The sequence below is a fragment of the Pseudorca crassidens genome, chromosome 13, assembly GCF_039906515.1.
Source record: "Pseudorca crassidens isolate mPseCra1 chromosome 13, mPseCra1.hap1, whole genome shotgun sequence".
NCBI classification, from domain to species: Eukaryota; Metazoa; Chordata; class Mammalia; order Artiodactyla; family Delphinidae; genus Pseudorca; species Pseudorca crassidens.
Genome location: NC_090308.1, coordinates 66,982,001 through 67,005,985, shown reverse-complemented (window position 1 = coordinate 67,005,985; position 23,985 = coordinate 66,982,001). Strand labels below are relative to the sequence as shown.

Here is a 23,985-nt window from a genome sequence, read left to right as displayed (position 1 = left end):
AACAATGTCAACAGCTAAATACTACCTAACCTCTGAGATTACAAAATTAAATATAATATGGACTCGTCATATTAAGGCAACTACCAAGGCCAGATCACAGAGTCGATTCAATGTGCAGTTGCTTAAAGTTTACAATTTAAGGAGCAATTTTATTTGTTCTCATTATATATACTGTATTCTGTGCCTCTAGCTACATTTACATTTTATCAGGCTAATATAACACTTAAAAGTCTTAAAAGCCATTTTTAAATAATTCATGGGGAGACAATTTAATTCTCTGCCCAGGCAAAAATATTTTAAAAATTAAATTTTCTAGTCTAAGATGTTATGAAAGAAAACTTTGTCCAGAAAGGCTCACCTGCCCACAAAAACAGCAGCAACAGCAGAGCTGGGCTGAAAGCCAGGAACATACTGTTCTAAGATGGGCTGCATATAAAATCTTCAAACCAGGGCTTCCCTGGTGGCGCAGTGGTTGAGAGTCCGCCTGCCAATGCAGGGGACACGGGCTCATGCCCCGGTCCGGGAAGATCCCACAGGCCGCAGAGCGGCTGGGCCCGTGAGCCATGGCCGCTGAGCCTGCGCGTCCGGAGCCTGTGCTCCGCAACAGGAGAGGCCACAACAGTGAGAGGCCCGCGTACCGCAAAAAAATAAATAAATAATAGAAAAAAAAAATCTTCAAACCAGATCTCACAATTTAAAAAAGAGCTGTCAGAATTACTCATTTTCAATTTCTTTACCTAAGTTCACAGATACTAATGCCTTTTGGGAATCAGATTACATGCAAACACTGAATATAGTTCCTAAAGAAAGTAAAGATACTATATGATGTATAATTTTAAAAAACAAAAGCATGTAGTTATAGAAATTTCTTTCCCAAAATATAATTGGAGCATATATATCAAAATTGCTATTCTTCATATACCGTGTACAAGTCCAATGACTGTTCTACCCTTATGAACAAAATTTCACTATCTAAAACAGAAGAGTTACATTCCAACACAAAGTTTTTCTATAGACTCCTTTGCTCCCAACATGAACAACTGAGAGCAAAACCCATATGAGATAAGAGAGAATCTTCAAATCATTCTTTCATTTTCTGAGATTCCAACATAAGAACATCAGTTTCCTGAAGCAAACAAAACACTTTCGGAGACTTTAATGTGGCAAAATCGTTTTTACAAAAATAGGTCCAAAATGACATAGTCATATAATTCATATGCAATGCACAAAAGAACATGGCAACATCATCAAAACTGCTATGCTTTCAGTAGTGTTGTATACATGATCCCACTAATCCTCACTAAATTCTTAATAATCCCAAACTAGTATTTTGGGATGTATTAGATGTACAATGCATTGGGTAACAGAATTCTACTGCCTCACAAAAGCAGCCTGAATTAAAGCTGGTCCTCTGCTGCCATCTAGTGCAGTCATAAAATGCCAAAACTAAACCAAAAGTGACTGGAAAAAAACTTTTTGGTGATGAATCTATTTAATAAATCATTAAAAATACTAGTTCAAGGGCTTCCCTGGTGGTGCAGTGGTTGAGAGTCCGCCTGCTGATGCAGGGGACACGGGTTCGTGCCCCGGTCCGGGAAGATCCCACATGCCACGGAGCGGCTGGGCCCGTGAGCCGTGGCCACTGGGCCTGCGCATCCGGAGCCTGTGCTCCGCAACGGGAGAGGCCACAACAGTGAGAGGCCCGCGTACCACACACACAAAAAAATACTAGTTCAAAACATGGGCCTTAAATATCACTGCAGAAAACGCTACAAAAATATTTAATAATTTACTTTAAAATATGTGAGTGTAGGGATTTCCCTGGCAGTCCAGTGTTTAAAACTTTGCCTTCCAATGGGGGGGTGTGGGTTCGATCCCTGGTTGGGGAACTAAAATCCCACATGCCTTGTGGCCAAAAGAACAAAACATAAAAACAGAATCAATATTATAACAAATTTAATAAAGACTTAAAAAAAATGGTCCACATTAAAAAAGAAATATGTGAGTGTATTCCCACAAATGCATTCTAGAGCATACAGAATAGAGCAATAAGTGGTTATAATGAACTATCAGGTAATAATTACTCATATGAAAAAAGTTACCTAGAATAATATTATCACAGTACTGTTTGTTATAAAAGCAAAAATTTCAAAACAATTTAAATTTTCAACCACACAGGATTTCTCAAATTATGATTCCCTGGTGGCACAGTGGTTGAGAGTCTGCCTGCCAATACAGGGGACACGGGTTCGTGCCCCGGTCCAGGAAGATCCCACATGCCGCGGAGCGGCTGGGCCCATGAGCCATGGCCGCTGGGCCTGCACGTCCGGAGCCTGTGCTCTGCAACGGGAGAGGCCACAGCAGTGAGAGGTCCGTGTACCACAAAAAAATATATATATATGGTGCATTCATACAATGGAATACAATGATCCAGTATGGCTCCTTTTCCTCCTAAGACACTATCAAAATAACAAAGTTAGGTTTGTTTTTTTTTAAGTATAAAGCCATCTGGTGGTTTTCAAAGTATGTCCACAAGTCCCCAAACTCTTTGATACACTTCCTTTTAAGAGGTGGAGCTAAATTTCCCTCCCCTTGAGTGTGGGCTGGATTTGTATCTCACTCCCAACAAATAGAATATGGCAGAAATGACTGTAAATAACTTTTGAGATTAGCTTAGATTATAAAAAGACTACTACTTCCATCCTGGATATCTTGAAATATCTTGGATCACTTGCTCTGGGGGAAGCTGGCTGCCATGTAGTAAGGACATTCAGGCAGCTGTGGAGAACCACATGGAACCCCAGAGTTAGTATGAAGACTGCTTTAAACTGAAGATGTTTGAGATTCAAGAGATGCAGAAAGAAGCGTTCCCAGAGCTTCCCTTATTTGACTAAAAGCAGAAACTTCTGGGAATGAGGCCACCATAAATCACCTCTCTGGAGCAGCTTCACTCCCAGGAAGGAGACTGAGAGTGAAACTATCTTAAAACCCCTCTCTGGGGGAATTTTACAGCCAGGAAGAAGATGGAAAAGATCAATCACACCAGCATAACAAAGATTATCAGATTATCATAAACTTTCTTCTCTCCTGTTGTTATCCTAAACATAGGTTCTCCTAAAGTAACCCATTTGTTCTTCCCACAGAAGCCTTCTGTCTCCATTCCCTTTCCCCTATTAAGTTAGGTGTGTGTGTGTGTGTATGTGTATGTATATATATATATGCCCCTAACTTTAGTCATTTAGCACATCACTTCTTTTGTGCACTCCCACAGGCATATGAATAAACTTTTTTCCTCTTCTTTCCTCAGTTTAATCTGCAAACTCCCAAACACTAAACACAGTGGGTACAAGTTTTTCCTCCCCACCCAGGCCTGCAAGGCAAGGAATGGAGGCCTCAGGCCAACAATCAGCAAAGAACTGAGGCCTGCCATCAACCACAAGAGTAAGCCTGGAAGTGGAGCCTCGAGGTGACGGCAGCCCTGGCCCACAGCGTGACAGCAACCTCCTGAGAGACACTGAGCCAGAACGACCCAACTAAACTGTTCCCCAGAACCATGAGATCATAAATGTTTGTTGTTTTATGCTGCTAAATTTGAGGGGGTAATCTTGAGGTAATGTGTTGGGTAGGAATAGATAACTAATATAACACACAACAATGAAGATAATGAAGGAAAGGAGGGAAGACCATCACTGGATGAACTATGGCAATAAATTTCTGCTGGACAAGAAATCGATGGAGAAGTGCTGAGAAGCATTGCACAAAAGTAGCAACATCTACAAGTGGAGCAGCCTATTTTGCAAAATCCCAAAGAAAATCCAGACCCAGAAACATCAACTAACGAGAGTGACAACAGGGACTGAAAAAGAGAAATTGGTTATTTTTAACTAATGTAAAACAATTAAATCACCACAACTCACAGACAAGACATACAGGTTAACCAACTCCTAAGCAATCAATCAATAAAATTGGAGGGCCCTTCTCTAAAGAAACTGAACCAAACCCTGAGGTAAAGTAACTACGTGGGTAATGGTGCCCGGAAGTAAAAGACCTCTCCAGGCAGTAGGACTGAAGATCCTCCAGCACAACCGCTTATCATAAAGCAAAGGTCTCAAGCTGACAAAGCCGGCCCACATTCACAGAATTTCTTCCAAGCAGTTTTTCTGCCTCATTTTTAAATGCAAACAGCCAACCAAGGATCACTGCACATTTAAGGAAAACCAGAAACATGAAGAAGAAAGATAATTCAAGATTAAGAGAAAGTAACTCTATACCCGCCAGTTAGTATTCTCATAAGAGATTCAAAACTCTATCATGTCCATAAATTAAGAACAGGTTGGCATAAAAAGGTATAAGCAGAGAGTAAAAATGCATGGGTACTCTTGAAATTTAAAAGCGTAATTACTGAAATTAGTAATTTATTAGAAATATAGAAAGAAAATGAGAAGATCTCCCAGAAAACTGAAAAGGAGACCAGGAGATAAAAAGTATGACAGAAAAGATAAGAGAAGAAAAAGAATCTAAGAATCTAGGTGGTGTAACAACCAACAGCAGGTCTAGAAGGAAAAAAGAGAAAAAAGAGAGAGAGAGGAAATAAAATATCAGAGATAAGATAAAATTACCCTGAATGGAAGAACCCAGGTTTTCAGATTCAAAGAGATCACCAAGTACCAATGAATGGGAAGGTTGGGGGGCAATGGCGACCCACATAATTAGACATCACTGGGAAATTTTAGGACAAGAATAAAGAGAAAATTCTAAGTTTCCAGGGGCAAACCACTTCCAAGGCACTAGAATCAGAATAATATCACACCTTTTATCAGTGGCAGAGGTTAACAGAAGAAATTGAAGTAAGGTTTTTAATATTCTTAGGGAAAATCATTTCTAATCTAAAATTTTATACACAAGCAAATTACTAAATTCAGGACAAGAGCAACAGCATGTTCATACACCTAAGCATGCTTATGGGTTACTTCCTGTACATACTTTCTTAGGAAGTGAGTTAAGGAGGTATCCCTGCAAAGTGACAGAAAAGAAAGGAAGGAAGGAAGGAAGGAAGCAGAGGGGAAGAAAGAAAAACATGGAATCCAGAAAGCTACATCCAACCAGGATAAAAGTTGGGACCAGAGCTTTATACACAGGCTAGAAATCATAGAAGGCTCTAAAAGAGAAGTCTTTGGGATAACGAAAAGTAATTGAAAGAAGAAACAGAATGACTAAAACCTTGAAAAAACTTGATTATAGGGTAAAGGCAATTATTCGAGTAAAAAAGAACCTATTTAAACTCAACAAAAGAAACATTCTACTTGATGTGGCAGAGAAGGCATGACTTTGAACTCTGGGCAAGGTGGCTGTCTTTGGTGGTCAGCTCCATCCCTGCAGTTGTGTGCTCAGTGGATCCTGGTTTGAGAAGTAAGCAATATAACACTTCCCAGACTCCCCTGCCAGCTCTCTGGAAGGAGATTAGAAAAAAAGAGGAAGGGAAAAACCTATTGATCTGCTTCTGGCAGCATCTGTAGCAGCACTGAAGGCAGCAGTCACCAGACGACGGCACAGCTTCTTAGGGGAGAGCCCCCTGGGAAGGGCTGCTGTGCAGCACTGGTGAGTGGTCCCAGAGCAGCGGCCAGACAGGCAGTATATTACCTCCTCCAGCACCTGGGCAGCAAGTGCTAACCAGGCTCCAACCAGAGGCACTAGCAGCTGCTGAACTCCAGGTGACCCTTTGGCTTCTCCATCCTCTCAATGCCTTTGTAACCAATTCTATGTATTAAATTCCTGTGTGTTTGAAATATCAGAGTGATTTCTTTTCATGCCATGAAAAAGGAAATCTATTCCTTTCCACTAATCTAAATGATAGTTCCAGTGAGAAAAAAAAATTTTAAGTATTTTTCACCATTTAAAACCACCATACACTTACATAAAACAAAACCCTATGTTTAACAAACAGCATGTAAATGTAAACAGAGTTGACAATATTAAAGTTAGAGCTGACATAACAGAAGTAGATGGAAGACAGAGAACTCTAAAGTCCGCATCTTAACAAGAGTTAAGAAACACTACATTAGGGTTATTAGGATAAAGGGAAGATTAAATATACAGGCATGATTGATGAAGAGAACTAACAATAATAGTTTACCTATGATGAGAAACTAGAAGAAAAGACAGGTGGGAACAGAGGTACTGGTAAGCCACATCCTCATGACCACATTAGGAACTCACCTAAAGTTAATTAATAAACAGCAACATAAACATATTATTTAGAGATCTGAGGATAACCACAAAATAAGTATTAAAAAAAAGTAATGGAAATAAAAACAAAAATAAACAAACGGGACCTAATGAAACTCAAAAGCTTTCGCAAAGCAACGGAAACTACAAACAAACAAGATGAAAAGACAACCCTCAGAATGGGAGGAAATATTTACAAATGAATCAACGGACAATTAATCTCCAAAATATATAAACAGCTCATGCAACTCAATATTAAAGAAAACAAACAACCCAATCAAAGAATGGAAGAAGACATAGACATTTCTCCAAAGAAGACATACAGGTAGCCAAGAAGCACATGAAAAGCTGCTCAACATCACTAATTATTAGAGAAATGCAAATCAAAACTACAATGAGGTATCACCTCACACCAGTTAGAATGGGCATCATCAGAAAATCTACAAACAACAAATGCTGGAGAGGGTGTGGAGAAAGGGAAACCCGCTTGCGCTGTTGGTGGGAATGTAGATTGATACAGCCACTATGGAGAACAGTATGGAGGTTCCTTAAAAAACTAAAACTAGAACTGCCATATGACCCAGCAATCCCACTACTGGACATATACCCAGAGAAAACCATAATGCAAAAAGACACATGCACCCCAATGTTCACTGCAGCACTATTTACAATAGCCAGGTCATGGAAGCAACCTAAATGCCCATCGACAGATGAATGGATAAAGAAGATGTGGTACATATATTACTCAGCCATAAAAAGGAACGAAATTGGGTCATTTGTCGAGATGTGGATGTATCTAGAGACTGTCATACAGAGTGGAGTGAAGTCAGAAAGAGGAAAACAAATATTGTATATTAATGCATATATGTGGAACCTACAAAAATGGTACAGATGAACCAGTGTGCAGGGCAGAAATAGAGACACAGATGTAGAGAACAAACGTATGGACACCAAGGGGGGAAAGTGGTGGGGAGGGTGGTGGTGGTGAGATGAATTGGGAGACTGGGATTGACATATATACACTAATATGTATAAAATGGATAATAATAAGAACCTGCTGTATAAAAAAATAAATTAAATTCAAAAATTAAAAGAAAAAAAAGGTTAAAAGAAGTTGCGTTAGACCTCAGGGATATTGCGGGTTCATTTCCAGACCACCACAATAAAGCAAATATCGCAATAATGTGGGAAAAAAAAAGTGGTTGCCTTTAGGGAGTAATACTGATAGACAGAAGGAGGGGATATGGAAGGGATCTCCAGTATTACTTGATTTATTTAACCATAAACAAGGATTACCTTAATAAACAATTTTATTTTAGTCATCGAATAGGAAAATGTTTAATAAAATAGAAAAATATTTAGGAGCATTAATTAAAAACAGCAGATTACTGGGCTTCCTTGGTGGCGCAGTGGTTGAGAGTCCGCCTGCCGATGCAGGGGACACGGGTTCGTGCCCCGGTCCGGGAAGATCCCACATGCCGCGGAGCGGCTGGGCCGGTGAGCCATAGCCGCTGAGCCTGCGCCTCCGGAGCCTATGCTCCGCGACGGGAGAGGCCACAACAGTGAGGGGCCCGCGTACCGCCAAAAAAAAAAAAATAGCAGATTACTAAACTAAAAATCATAGATACTAAACAGTTTAAGTAGAAAACATATTTCCCCTAATAGAGGCTCCATTATGGCAGGGACCACTGTAATGCCCAGCATCTAGAATGGTACCTGGCATACATAATATACACCAAAAAATACTGTGGAATGAATTCATTTTCACTTAACAAAATGATATATATAGACAGAGACACACCAACATTAGCAGCAACATCTCTAACTGGTGAGATTATGGCTGCTTTTCATTTTTTTCTTTTCCTTATCTTCACTTTCTAAGTTTTCCACAATGAATACAAAGTAATTTTATAATGAGGAAAAGTATTTTTAAAGTCACTATCATTTTTTCATTAAACTTTTTCATTTTGTGACCAGAATCACAAAAGAAACCAAAAAAAAGACATTTTACATATATATATATATTCCAAGTTAGAAAAACTCACAACTATTAATAATGGAAAATGTTTAGTAAGGTATAGACATATTCATTGATCTTGACCTAATTAAGAGGATCCGAAAATCTTTCAAGGTAACAGAATACTGCAAAATTACTATTCATTGCACAAATCAGGTAATTAGTTCCAATACTGGTTAACAAATCTCATGAATCTATCTGTTCTGAGGCTAAGAAGCCTCTGTTGGTTATTTTAATTAGTTACTTTTAGATTAAGTAGCTCTGTTTATAATGAGAATACAGAGTATCATTACACTTCAAAGTATAAAATCAAATGATATATTCATTTGCACTAACTACCATGAATGTTACAGGTTATGCTTTTTAGAACTTCATAGCCATGCACAAGTTAAGTATGTAAAATACAGTATCCTTTTACCTGGTCTTCCATGGGAGAGAGTAAAAAGCCACATTGATTACTCAGATTTACCTTGATCTGGAATAAAATGTTAAAGCCACTTAAAATGGTATGGGTAGCACTTACATATCAAAGGGGCTGAAAGGTGTGAAAATCATTTTGTTTTTATAAAACAATCAGTCTTCATGAGAAGAGAAGACCAGAAGAAATATTCCAAAGGCTTTGTTTTATTTTACATTTGCCCCGTGACCTGGCTGATTACTTTTGATTTTCTTTTGTATAGGGCACACATTCTTAAAAGATCAATTACAATTCTTTCAAACAATTTTTCACTGATTCACAGAGAGGAACAGATTTGTTTTCTCTAGTACTTAGCATTTCTACAATCACACATAATGGACTAGAGCATGTGAGCAAATAACCATTTCTTAAAGGATAGTGGAATTATGAAAAAATAAGTATGAAAATCCTCTTAACATCTCATCCAAGAGATAGCTCTAGAGCTGAGATGGGAGTCGGGGCAAATGTCCGCCAGTGAGGTCGTAGCACTATGCAATACTAAATAACAAATGGGTCTGTATCTCTTCTTTATTCCATTATCAAAGGTAAACAACCATCTAGGACACCCATTATTATACTCCTAAAATCAAAATGAGCACTCATATTTCATATGGAATATCAAGTAATGCTCCTTAGCAGTTCTTTGTTACCTCTCCTTATTTATTCTGCTTTGTACTATACATACTTCTACTACATCTCTTACTGCATCTTAAAGCTGCTTCAAGGGCAGGAATTGTATTTTGTTTACACAGTGTCTTGTATCATCTTTGAGACCTTCTAACTCCTATAGTAGCTTCATAGTTATCTACTAAAGCAATAAATATTATTTCTGCAAAGATACTGATTTTCCCATTACGTGAAAGGTGCAATGCAATTCCAATTACCATCACAAAGCGATTTGAAGGAAACCTGATAAAGTTTTCTACAGTTTATAACAGAACAGCATATACGGTATCCATTTATATGGAGGATCAGGCAGTGAGAGAAGGCGGCAGCAGGCAGGAAGATGGAGGCATAGAGTCCAGAGAACCAAACCTCCAACTCTTAACATTGATCATCCCAAGGTGTGGGATAAAAGTTCTCACGGGGAGAACTTTTCCTCTCCCTATATAAGGAAGACATCATCAGAATAAGCGTATTTTAAGATAAAAATTCACCTATAAGAGTAAAACAGTAAAAATAACCAAAGAAATAGTGAAAAAGAATAATGAAGACAATATCTGGCAACACAGGAAAAAATACATGTATAAAGCAAGACCATGGTAAAGATCCTAGGCTCTGGAGCCAGACCACCCACATTCAAATCCCAGTCCTGTAACTAACATAACTGTGCGGGCTTGGAAAACTCACTTGCCTTTACATGCCTCATTTTCCTAATTCATAAAAGGAGGATAATAATAGTACCTACACCTCACAGAGTTGTGCACAGTACATGAGATATTCTGTATAAAATACTCAGACTGATGTCTAGTATACCTAAGTGCTCAATACGTGTTATCTGTTAAAATATAATTTGTGCCATAGCCAAAATACAAAAGAAACTTGTGTAATCGACTGATGTTTCCCAAAACGCTAATTAAATCAATAACAAATTTCATTTCCCAACTGTCAACCTGGCCACATTATTATTTATACTAAATGAAACTACCCCAAACTGCCAAGAATGCAGTGAAATGGGCTCTTTCAGGCAACAGTGTTTGGGGGTGTAACGTACAACTTTTGGCAAGAGGTATCAAGGAGTTTAGAAGTTTCCATACTCTTTATCCAAGTAATATTATTTTCATCATAAGCTATATCAAGATGGGTATAAGGAGTTATTTATAAAAGAAAAAACTGGAAACAGTCCAATGCCTCAATAAAAGAGAGCAAACAATTTTATCTTGGCAGCAATTAATATCTTTTTTTTAACATCTTTATTGGAGTATAATTGCTTGACAACGGTGTGTTTGTTTCTGCTTTATAACAAAGTGAATCAGCTCTACGTATACATATATCCCCATATCCCCTCCCTCTTGCATCTCCCTCCCACCCTCCCTACCCCACCCCTCTAGGTGGTCACAAAGCACCAAGCTGATCTCCCTGTGCTATGCGGCTGCTTCCCACTAGCTATCTACCTTACGTTTGGTAGTGTGTATATGTCCATGCCACTCTCTCACTTCGTCCCAGCTTATCTTTTAAAGTATGTTCTAAAAACGGAAAATGCTCATCTTAAGATTAAAAAATAAAAATAATCATATTAAACAGGTTAGTTCTAATTACCTGCTAAGTCCAGCAAAACCTCTGGCATATGGTAGATGTTCAATAAATATTTGCTGACTGTATGAATAAATATTATTCTTCTCATGTATTTGGGTCCTGTAGCCTAGCTCTCTTTTAAAATATATGTATTTAGAAATATTAACAAAAAAAGGATTTTTTTTTTAATGTTTCGAAGTTCCAGATGCTTGCTACCCCTAGAATATGGGCAACCCCAAATTCTAATCAGGGATTGCACCAATGTTTGCAACAGAGGTTTTACCTATATCCGTTTAGCTCTAAGAGTTCTCTAGCCAGATTTGGTAATGAATTCAGTTGATTTTTATCCTTAAGTACCATTTCAGAGATAGTACCTCTATTAAAAAGTAGTAACTCTCACATTGATAAGTAGCTTAATTAAAGAAACTAATATTTAAAGGAACTTTCTATCCTTTAGTAAATCCTAAAGATGTGACTAGCTGACATGTATCTCAAAAGTTTGATTTAAAAATATTAGATTGTTTTTGTCCTATACCTACTTTTCTTCTTGTACGATAACTAACTCACACCCTAAGAGAATTCTGAATGTATTCTGAGAAACCAAATGTTGGTTACCATGTAAAAATGATTTTCCTAAACTATGACACCAATAACTAACGTTTATTGAATGCCATAATAATAAACATTTTACATGAATCTCCTTTAATCAATTAATGGACAAATTCTCAGCTGTATCCTTAACTCAGTGGCTGGCTAGACACTTCTCTGGTTTAGTCACTGATTTTTAAACTGTGTTCAACCGGCACTAAAGGCCATGGCTCCCGAACCTGGCTGGAAATCAGAATCAGCTAGGGCTGCTTTCAAAAACACAAATTCTCAAAGCCTACTAAGGTCTACTGAATTTGGATCTCTAAATTTTTTTTTTAATGCAAGCTTAATATGATGGTAATACAATCATGATGATAACATAACCCAAACAACCAATGGCGTTTGGGAACTGCTGCCCTAAAAAAGTTCCATGGTGACCTTAGAGACCACCCAGAGTGTAACCACACATGCTGCCCCAAAATGTTCACCAACCAAAGCAGCCCCACTTTTGTCTGTTTTATATAATGGGGGGTCCAAGTCAGATTTGGGCTTGGAGAAGGAGTAAAATGAGTTCTGTTACTTTCTCTTTTTAACCAGTTTACTACCAGATATCATCCGCTATAGCTTTAGATCAGTAAACAGTGCTTCTGATTGACTTTTAATCACTCCTTGTTTGTCTCCCTTCTCCATGATAAAAAAAAAGGAACACAGGGGGCTTCCCTGGTGGCGCAGTGGTTGAGAGTCCACCTGCCGATGCAGGGGACACGGGTTCGTGCCCCGGTCCGGGAAGATCCCACATGCCGCGGAGCGGCTGGGCCCGTGAGCCGTGACCACTGGGCCTGCGCGTCCGGAGCCTGTGCTCCGCAACGGGAGAGGCCACAACAGTGAGAGGCCCGCGTATCGCAAAAAAAAAAAAAAAAAAAATTAAAAATGTGAAAAGCAGATCTTAAAGAGATATACCTTCTTTCCCATTTTCATTGCAACATTATTCACAATAGCCAAGATATGAAAATAACCTAAGTATCCACCAAGAAATGAATAAATAGATAAATAAAGAAGATGTGGTATGTATATATATGTATATATAGATATATATACACAATGGAGTATTATTCAGCCATGAGAAAGAAGGAAATCCTGTCATTTGTGACAACATAGATAGAATTTGAGGGCATTATGCCAGGTGGAATAAGTCAGACAGAAAGACAGATACTGTATGATATCACTTATATGCGGAATCTAAAAAGCTCATAGAAACTGAGCCTAGAATGGTGGTTACCAGGAGCTTAAGGAGTGGGGAAAATGGGGAGGTACTGGTCAAAGGGTACAAACTGCCAGTTATAAGACAAATAAGTTCTGAGGATCTAATGCACAACATGGTAATTATAGTTAAAAAAACTGTATTACATACTTGAAAATTGCTACAACAACAGATCTTAAATGTTCTCACCACAAAAAAGAAATGGTAATTATGAGAAGTGAAAGAGATGTCAGCTAACACTACAGCAGTAACCACTTTGCAATATATAAGTGCATCAAATCAACAAGTTGTACACCTTAAACTTACATAATGTCATGTCAAATTATATCTCAATAAATCTGGAAAAAAAAACTAAAGTGTACATACATGTGTGTGCATGTGCGTATATATATACATGCACTCCTCATTATTCTAATTATATGTGTTTGTATATATAATACATACACTCCTAATTGTTCTAAAACATTTTCTTCACTATGAAAAAGTTAATAGGACTTCTATATTAATATCTATATATGTACATATATGTGCATATATGTGTATATATGTATACATTGCATGTATATATACATATATGCATATACTATATATACATACATGCATATATATACATGCACTCCTAATTATTCTAAAACATTTTCTTCATTATGAAAAAGTTAATGAGTTCTATATTAATCTGTTATTTCAATTATTATAACATTTGCTGAATGAATAAATAATATAGCAAAGCTATAAAAAATGGATTACAAAAGAGAAAGAAAAAGTTTAATGTTATTGAGGAAGCAACTTTATGCTTTAATACTAATAAATATTTTTAAATGTAGGAATATGAAACTTGAAGCTAAGCTTTGTTATAAGAATACAACAACCTTAAGAGTGTATAAAATTACAAAAAGTATTAGCAAGGATTAAGAGAAAAAGAAAATTATCGAAGAAACAAAATACAGAGTGAATCAAGGAGACCTGGTAATTTTTAGATTATAAACTGATAATACATCTGCTAATTTTAGAAGTGTCCAACACCATTAAAGACAAGGTGGCAGGCAGCAAGCATACCAAAAAGCACAATATTATTAAGAAAAAATACTTCCAGATTTAAATTTGGTATAGATTCATGTCAAACTAACATAACTCTGAAACCAAAAATTAAGCAGAATGAGAGTTATAATTGTAGTACACAGCTAAGAATACTAACAAAACAAAAACTCTATGATATATGAAACATGCTTATTTTGCTGCTCAAGTCACTCCCAGGAGTACAAACCTTCTCTAACAACAAAGCAATATTCTTCAAGCATTCGGGTTATTAGTCAATTTTTTAAGAAATCTAACTTACCGCGTACCATCTGCTTTCCAGCTTACTTTATATGGCTTCTGCTCCAAAAGTTTAATATTTTGCTTGTCCATGGAAATAGGCTGTGCTCCAGGGAATCCAGACCTTAAAGAAGAACACTATATTACTATTATGGCTGGTGTCCATACAAAGCAATACATGCCTTAAACCAAGCTCACCTGAATCACACATTTAGCACAATGTTTTCCCTATCATGAGATTAATGTCAATTGGAATAATATCAGCTTTCACAAAAATGCTACCAAAAGGTTATCATTTTCTGGACATTTTAGAACTCAAGTTAACAGGATCATAATTGCCACTGCAAACTATGACTATCGGACTAATTTTTAAATATTAATACACATGATCTAAACAGTAAAGCACATACTGTTTACAAGTCTTTGTATATCTACAAGTCTTTTACTTCAGGAAGAAGTTTAAATCTTGCCTTGACTATCTTACATTGCTCTAGACCCCATATTCCTCCATCACGACACTGCCAGCTTGGCATAACTTTGCAGGGTTAGCAAGTTTCTCCTCAAAAGATACCCAGAAGCTACAGAACAGGAGAAATTCAGGTCGAGATTAAAGTACACTGACAAGGGTTTAACAGAATACTAAAACTGATAGCACTTCATCATTTACATTTTTTAGTTAAAATTATTTCTAGTTTATTGATCTGTATGTATACCAGTCCAAAAGTTCTTTATATTAGGAATTTTTAACAATAATCCTGTTTCATCATGTTCCAGCTGTATTACAATTTTCTGCCACAGATAGCAATGATCAACAGAAATGACCATAGACCAAGACCTGAGAGCAACGAGCAGTGAACTCTCTCTTGAATCCTCTCCCATGAAATGTCTGACAAATATCTTCAAGTCATGGTAAGGGGCAGAACATATTTAAAGCTGATTCTCCCAGGTTTCTGATGACAGAAAAACTGGAAAATGAGGCACATTCAAGTTTCACCTCTTCTCTCTTAATAAAATGATAAGGGCAACTAAAACATTAATCAGCAACAGTGGGACTTCCCTTGTGGGGCGGTGGTTAAGAATCCGCCTGCCAATGCAGTGGACACGGGTTCGAGCCCTGATCCCACATGCCGCGGAGCAACTAAGCCCGTGCACCACAGCTACTAAGCCTGCGCCTACAGCTACTAAGCCTGAGCTCTAGAGCCCACAAGCCAAAACTACTGAGCCTGCATGCCACAACTTCTGAAGCCCGTGCTCCGCAACGAGAAGCCACCACAATGAGAAGCCCGCACGCCACAACGAAGAGCCCCCACTCGCTGCAAGTAGAGAGAGCCTGCGCACAGCAACAAAGACCCAATGTAGCCAAAAAATAACAATAATATATATTTTTTAATAATAATAAAAAAATCAGCAACAGTAGAATCAATCTCACAAAACAAATACCAGAAAGTGACAACAGTAGTTTTCTATTCCATTAGGAAGACATGTGAGTCATCTAATTTTGACTCAAAAGTCTGGTTATTACACTGTTTATCTTGAGAAAAATCTGATAAACTCTTGTTTAACATGTTTTTAAGAACTCTATGTAAACACAGAAACTTCAAGGAGCAAAGAAGCTATGACACTGTTTGCATTAATGTTAAGTATTGCAGAATAAGAATAAATTTTATTTAACACTTTAATTAATATTGAAAATGTTTATTACCCTTCCCAGCCACAGAATTGATGACACTTCTGTTGTACCTCTCCTAACTTTGGTTGAGTTGTTACTTGAGTTACACCTTTAACAGTTACGCCTTCCAAAAAAATAGCACCCTGAAAATAAAAGGAAAAGAAAAATACATTAGAGTTCAAATCCATTTACAAAGACCAGACTGAAAGATACATTTATTTTCAGAAATCTGAGCAAATACATGCAACAAATGGTCTGCTACAGGAGGTTCTACAAACTCCCCTGGGATTGTACACTAGTTTTCCTTAATCCAGCATATGATTTTCAATGTACATATACAGGCCAGTGTCTATATCATGCTGTCAAAGCATCCATGGGTACTACTCAGTAATCATAACAGCAATAATATCTTACCTACCATTTACTCAGAGCCAGGCAAAGTATGCGGCATTTTACAAACAGTTTCTCTAATCCTTATAACAATTCTGAAAAGTACATGCATTATATTTATTTCACAAATGACTAAATGAGGCATAAAGATTTTATGTAATTTATTCAAGTGGTAAAAACAGAATTTGAACTGAGGTCTATACTATACCATTCACCAATGATTCTCCATTCACCAATGAGTCTCATTTGGGGAAGGGGGTGAGAAGTTTTGTCACTGATGGAGTTTGGATTTTGAGATAAAAACCTACAATATGTACCTTTGTAAACTAGAATAAGAGTATAACAGTAGACAAAACAGCTAAGCTACAGTCATTGGATGTATCAACATAAAAACTAAATATTACTCATCACTGAATTTTTAATCTAAATTCTTTAACTCGGAACTACATTAAATGTCTTATTGTATTTCACCCATTTCACAGCAAGTATATTTTTAGAATATCACAGAGAAGTGAAGCAGATGGAGAATTTATATATCAAATAATAAAGAACACCCCTGGAAATTTTAAAGACTAAAAAAATAGTCTTGATTCAATTACTTTGAGACCCATAAGAGGGTTGGCATCAGTCTCAAGAAATATCTATAAAACAACTCTAGCTGTTAACGTAATTCGGGAATAAAAAATAGGGTCTGCAAGCTACAATGATGAACATTCTGGCAAAGATTTGGCAAACTGAACTAGTTGGGAAGGAAAAAAAAAAAAAGAACACAATACTTAGTCCACATACATCCCTGTCAAATTTAGAAGAGTCCTAAAGTCAATCCAGCAGACTATTTTTTGCCCCTAATTCTGAATCATATTTTACAGTTATCTAAAATGTCATCTACCTTGTTTTCCTTAAAGAGAGGTTCCATAAGCCAAAGTATCAAAGAATACCATTCCTCTCCTATTACACCATAACCTCTCTTTATCAGCCAATGAAATTCCTGTTTTAGAACCATTTCTACCATGAAATATAATAACTAAAGAAAATTTTCAAAGGAAAGCTTAACCAGGTGGATAAGTTTTTTTAACATATTTAGTAACTGAGATACTCATAACTTCAATATCCTGATGAAATTACATCTTGTATATACTAATTAAAAAAAGAAAGCGTTATCTTTATTCTGAAGGTACTAATAGCACAGAATTTTTTTTAAGTTTTACCAATAACCTTCCCTGTAAACTCAACCTTTTTCATGAACACTCTGTACCCCATGTCTTAACTAGAAGCTAGCTCTGCACCAAGAAGACCACTCACTTTTCTCTTAAGTGAAAGCTACTCATTCTCCTACTGCCCAAGTCCCATGGTAGTAGTGTAAACAATTCTCTTATATCCTCACTGCTTTCCCGGCCTCTTTCAAAAGTTCCTCTTCCATTCAGACTCATTCAGCTACATCACTCAGCTAGATGTCAGGTAGAGCAAACATCCACTGTGGTTGGTTGCACAACGGCTCTCTTTGTGGATGGGATGCCTTCCCCACCCACAAGCCATATTACATTACATGAAAGATAACATGCCACTCCAGCCAAAGTTGATGGGAGCATGAGTGAAACCCTAACTCTATCTGAACCTATCAGGTTCTCTCTTCTGGTAACCTGGAATTTGGACCCAGAAAATCTCCGCATGTGGCGAAAATTATAACACATAAGCTTAGACATAGGACATTAAATATCCCTCGTAAACAAAGAATCAGAAATCTCCCAGGTAAACAAGGAATCAGCTATATTCCTGCGCTTGAGCTGCACCCATTTACTCATAGTAAATTCCTCTTATTACTTAAGCTAGTTTGAGTTAGTTTCTGTTACTTGCAACCAGATAATCTAAATTAATAAAATGCTCTATCCTTCATATATTGACCTCTGGTCACTTCCGCACATTCATCAAAACCATCAGTATTTCTCACCATGCTAACTTCTGTCATTATATTGGTAACATTAACATCCATTGAGACAATCTGACCCATCATACAACCTAAGCTTCACAGTTCTGTAATTTCTTTTTTTCTTTTTTTTTTTTTTTGCGGTACGCGGGTCTCCCTCTGTTGTGGCCTCTCCCGTTGCGGAGCACAGGCTCCGGACGCACAGGCTCAGCGGCCATGGCTCACGGGCCCAGGCGCTCCGCGGCATGTGGGATCCTCCCAGACCGGGGCACGAACCCACGTCCCCTGCAATGGCAGGTGGACTCTCAACCACTGCGCCACCAGGGAAGCCCTGTAATTTCTTTTTTAATGATCCTCTCATCTGTGCTTAACTTGAACAGCCTGCTCCATGGCCATATCATCCTCATTCCAGACTGCTCCACCTTTTGATTCATCAACTCAACTTACATTGACTGGGTACCCACAACATTCTAAACCAATATGCTCTTCTGACCTCTTTCATTAAACAGCTTAACTCTTTTACTCTCACTAAGCTCACTTTTCAATTTCACCAAGACTAACAATCCTTCACTCCTCCCTTTCCAGTCTAACAGCTCCCCCATCCTGACCTTACTTCCTATTCAACCTAGATCCTATCACTGATTACTTCAATTACCCTTCACCTGATATCCTCTGTACTCTTTACCCTCTGATCCTTCCATCACACCCATACTAAATATAGCCGACCTTGTATCAACCCACCATTAATCTCCACTTCCACACACAGGCAGCTGAAATTTACTGAGGAAAAATCACAACCTCAGGGCTAAGGATGAGATTTCCCTCCTCTTGCTGAAGACCTATTTCTCTATCTGCTCTTGAACTTCATTCCCTTTAATCTCCTCAGAAATTGCTGTATCATTAATTCCTCTAACATTTCATTTATTTTCAACTTCACTGATTCCACTAGCTCCTTATCCTCAAGTAATAGATATGCGTGAGTTTATTCCATACTAAAAAGCCTTTTCTGAATATGTCTGCATCAAGCAATCACCCTTAGTTACCCTTTTTGCTCATAACCAAACTACTTGAATAGTCTGTACCAGTGTGCAGGTAAGAGTTAACATAATAGGACTGCTTGCAAGGTTGGCCCCTGGATGGCATCTGGGAACATGACTCCCAGTGTTCTCAGTCAGCTGATAAGGCTGGTTCATCACGCCTAAACTATTTGTACAGGCAATAGTTTACGCTGAACAAATGTTTTCCTTCTGGGATTCTGGAATATTGATACACGCTAGGCACAAGCTGCCTACATGACCAACCATGAATAAAAACCTTGGGCACTGAGACTCTAACGAGCTTTCCTAGACAGAAACATCACACATGCGCTGATGCATTTCCATTGCTGTGGGAAGAGTGAGCTCTGTACGACCCCTCGTGGGAAGGAGAGAGCATAAGGAAGCCTGCACGTGGACTCTTCGAAACTCCACTTGTCTTTGTCACTTATGATCCAGCAGGATATCCTTAGTATACCGCTGCATTAAATCTTAGCTGTGAGTACAACTATATGCTGAATCCTAGAGAATCTCCAAAAGCAGAGGTGGTAATGAGGACCCCTAACACAACTGTGTCCTTTTTCTCACCTCCCATCAGCTGCTTAAAATCACTAATCTGACCTGGCCCTGCTGTACCACAGAAAATTATCCTCAGATGGACACTTCATATCCTTACTGTATTCATCCCCTCTATGACTTTTCATACTATTAAATCATCCATATAGATCACTACAAAACTCTAAACTATTTTTCATATTTCTTTGTCTTCTTGTGCTACATCCAGGAAGAATTTCTTAGCTAGATCTTCCAGCTTGATAATTTCCTCCACAGCTAACTTCAGTCTGCTATCCAACCCACCTACTGACATTTTTCTTTATTATTATCATTTCTAAGGTCTCTAACTGGTTCTTCTTCATAATAGCTTGCCATTATTTTATGGATTGATATCCTCTCTTGTCTTCTAAAGAAATGTTCTGTTTGCTTTTTATAAACTATTCTCTTCGGTGCTAGCCAAAAAGAATGAGGTAGTTCTGTATGTACTAGGAAAAGAGAAAACTTCACTTCTTACCCTATATACTTCTAGATGTTCACATTTTTATTTTACAAAGAAAATTGATCTGTATGTCACTTGTGTACACTTTTAAAGAGACAGATAGGTAAGTAATTGTGGAGAAATTCTTTTAAGATAACAAAAATGCCAGTGGTAGGGTAAAAGTTGAAGGATTATTTGTTTTCAAATTTTCTTTAATGTCAGTATATTATTTTCATAAATAAAAACATATTTAATAATTTTAGTATTTACTAGTTATGATTTGAAAAGAGGAGAAACCTACCAAAATGCATAAAGCTTCAGAATTTTCTTTTTTCATAACTCTACCTTTGGAAGTATAAGCTCAAATATTCTTGAAAATTACCATTGCATTGTCAGTCAGAAATCAAATCTAACTACTTTCTCCAAAAACAAAGAAGGTAAGCATTCTGCTTTTGGCAATGGCAGACTAGTTTATTTAGACAAATTTTGCAGCCATGAGAAATGCCAGATAAAAATGTTAAAAGCACCTGTTTTATGATATCAGAGAATTAGAAAGGCAGTAAGGACCTGAAGGGCCAAGAACTCAGAAGGAAGGGAAGCCCTGAGAGATGAGACAGACATCTGGCATAGCTTTTCTCCTCTAGGATTTTCCTCTAAAGGTACTGTTTCCAAAATGGTAGCTGAGAGGCTACAAAACTGAACAGAACTTTCAGCATTTATCACAAGAATGGGAAAACAAAAATTGGAGTTCAGGTCACCAAGGAGAGGGGTCCTGCTTAATGCTCCAGGATTTCAGTTAGAATTCCCAAGGGGCCACACTACAAAACTGGGGTGAATCAAAAACAGACCAGCCCCCCAAAACTAAAGCCTAGCTTCTAAACAGTTCAATTCTTGACTGAGTTAAGATGTTCTATTCCTAATCCTGTGTAGGAGCAAAGGTAAATCTTCTCTGAAGGAAGAAAACAGCATGCAGAACCTTAAATTATTTCCACAATTTTTCATACATAATGTCTAGTAAGCAGAAATACCCAGGTATTTAAAACAAAAACAAAACAAAAAAAAACCTACAGTTGACTAGAAATCAAATGAATACAAGAAGAAAAACTAAAAAAAGGATCCAGAGGGTATCCACATACTAGAGTTATCCGACATAGGCTTTAAAATAGGCTTAATAGGGAGTCCCTAGCAGTCTGGTGGTTAGGACTCGGTGTTTTCACTGCCATGGCCCAGGTTCAATCTCTGGTCAGAGAACTAAGATCCCACAAGCCACATGGCCAAAAGATTTAAAAATAAAACAAAATAAAATAGCCTTAATAAATTCAAAAACCTAAATGACAAGATGCAGAATTCCAGCAGAGAACTGAAAGTTACTTTAATACTCAAACTGAAATTCCAGAAGTGAAAGTAAAATAACTGAAATTAAGTACTCAGTGGATGATTTTAACAGCAGCTTAGACAAAGCTACAGAGAGAATTAATACACTGGAAGATAGGTCAGAAAAAAAATAACCAGACTGAAAAAAATGAAACAAAAAAGTGGAGAATATAGAAAAGAACATATGAGACATTTTAAAAAATAATAATACTTAAAAGGTCTATTGAGTAGAAGGAGAAAGGAGAAAGAATGAATCTAAAACAATATTTGAAGAGATAATGGTCAAGAATTGTCTAAAACTGATTTAAAAATCAATCATAACTTCAAGAATCACTGTAAGTAGGAAGCAGGAAAAATACAAAGAAAACCACAGGTAGAAACATCATAGTAAAACTGTTGAAAATCAAAACCAAAAAGAAATTCTCTTCAAAGAAGTAACTTCTCAACAGAAATGAATTATGGAATAATATCTTCAACATATCAACCCAGAATTCTAGAATCTGGATTTTGAAGAACAACTGTTCTTAAAATCATGGGGTATATAAAGACATTTTCACACAAACGCTGAAACAATGTGTCACAGCAGATCCACATTAAAGAAAATACTGAAGAGAGTGCTTCAGTTAGAAGGAAAACTATGCAAATGGAACCACAAAAAATACACAAAGAAATGAAGAGCACCAGAAAGGATAAATATGTGGGTATAGCTAATGAATATTAACCATATAATGATGATGATGATGATGATGTCTTATGGGATTTAAAGTATAGAGAGAATCAAAATACACAATACCAAAAGGGCAGTAAGAGATGAATGGACTCAAAAGTTCTTGGATTCTTGCATTATCTATAAAGTGGCAAAAGTACTAACATTTACCAGACTTCAACAGTCAAAGATGCATACTGAAATATTGGGTAACCACTAAAAAAACAGTAAAGGAATGTATAACAAGCATGGGTTGGGGTGACAGAAGGGTAAAAATAATTAAGCATAAAGAAGGCAAGAGGACTTCCCTGGTGGTGCAGTGGTTAAGAATCTGCCTGCCAATGCAGGGGACACGGGTTCAATCCCTGGTCCAGGAAGATCCCACATGCCGCTGAGCAACTAAGCCTGTGAGCCGCAACTACTGAGCCTGTGCTCTAGAGCCGGTGAGCCACAACTACTGAAGCTCGTGCGCCTAGAGCCCGTGTTCCGCAACAAGAGAAGCCACCACAATAAGAGGCCTGCGCACAGCAATGAAGACCCAATGACGAAGACCCAACGCAGGCAAAAATTAATTAATTAATTTTTTTTTAAGGCAAGAAAGGAAGATAAAAAGGACCATACCACAAGTATGGTCAAGTGGTTGAGAGTCCGCCAACCGATGCAAGGGACACGGGTTCGTGCCCTGGTCCGGGAAGATTGCACATGCCGCGGAGCGGCTGGGCCCGTGAGCCATGGTCGCTGAGCCTGCGCGTCCGGAGCCTGTGCTCCGCAACGGGAGAGGCCACAACAGTGAGAGGCCCGCGTACAACAAAAAAAAAAAAAAAAAAAAGTATATATATATATATATAAATAAAAAGCAAAATCTAACAGAACTACAAGGAGAAATAGGTAAATCCACAATCACAGTGGGGAATTTTTAAACACCCCTCTTAGTAACTGACAAAACAAACCAGGAGAAACTAGGTTTGGGATTTTATTTTATATGTCATTTATTCCCCTAAAGAAACATGCTCTTCTTAGCTAGTTTCCTTTTAATGCTGCTGGAGCTCATTTGCAATTATAGGGATTTAATGGTGCTTAAGTTTATAAAATAAATGTCATTTTTAAGATACCTTCTGATGGCAAAGAAAAATAAATGCCGCAAACTTGACCCTATTTTGTAAAAACAGTAATGTTTGTTTTAAACTCTTTTACACATTCAAATACTAGATCATAATTCAAAAATACATTAAGCGTATGCTCATGATTAATGTTATTCTTAAAAAATACAGTTGAATTCCCTCACAGAAGTGATAAGAGGGTAATCATCTATATGTCATATTATGCTATTAGACTTTCTTTAGAATGTGATTCTTATTTTTCTAGGTATGTGATTCAGTAATTTCAGATATCTAAGTCCAGAAAATGAGTTAGAGTAAAAAACTAGTCCAGAAAATGAGTTAGAGTAAAAAACTAAGTTATTTTTTAAATTATTTCTATGTTTCAAAACAATTTACACTTTCAGTAGCCACTGAGTCTTGAAGTTTGAAATGTGCAAATACATATTAAAACAATGTTTTTCGAACAAGAGACTTTTTTTTTAAGCCCTAAATAACTGTATTTTATTATTTACATAAAACAAGGAATTTTCTTCCTTGCCTGTCAGTCAATGCATACTAATAAATGAGTTGTGGGATTTACTGCTCAACCATGATATCTCACACACCTTAATTATTACCTTTATGAACAATTAATTACCGCCACACTTTCCCTGATTTT

General features: G+C 37.3%; 1 protein-coding gene across 5 annotated transcripts in view; it reads right to left on the bottom strand.

The window, feature by feature from the left end:
- Window positions 1-23,985, bottom strand: part of RNGTT (RNA guanylyltransferase and 5'-phosphatase) — a 219,463-nt gene that overhangs the window by 174,568 nt on the left and 20,910 nt on the right. For all 5 annotated transcript variants that reach the window (XM_067702600.1, XM_067702601.1, XM_067702602.1 and 2 more), the window contains exons 7-8: window positions 15,800-15,909; window positions 14,120-14,221 (exon numbers count right to left, since the gene is read on the bottom strand). In XM_067702600.1, coding sequence (XP_067558701.1) covers window positions 14,120-14,221; window positions 15,800-15,909 — 212 coding nt within the window. The remainder of the gene's footprint in view (window positions 1-14,119; window positions 14,222-15,799; window positions 15,910-23,985) is intronic.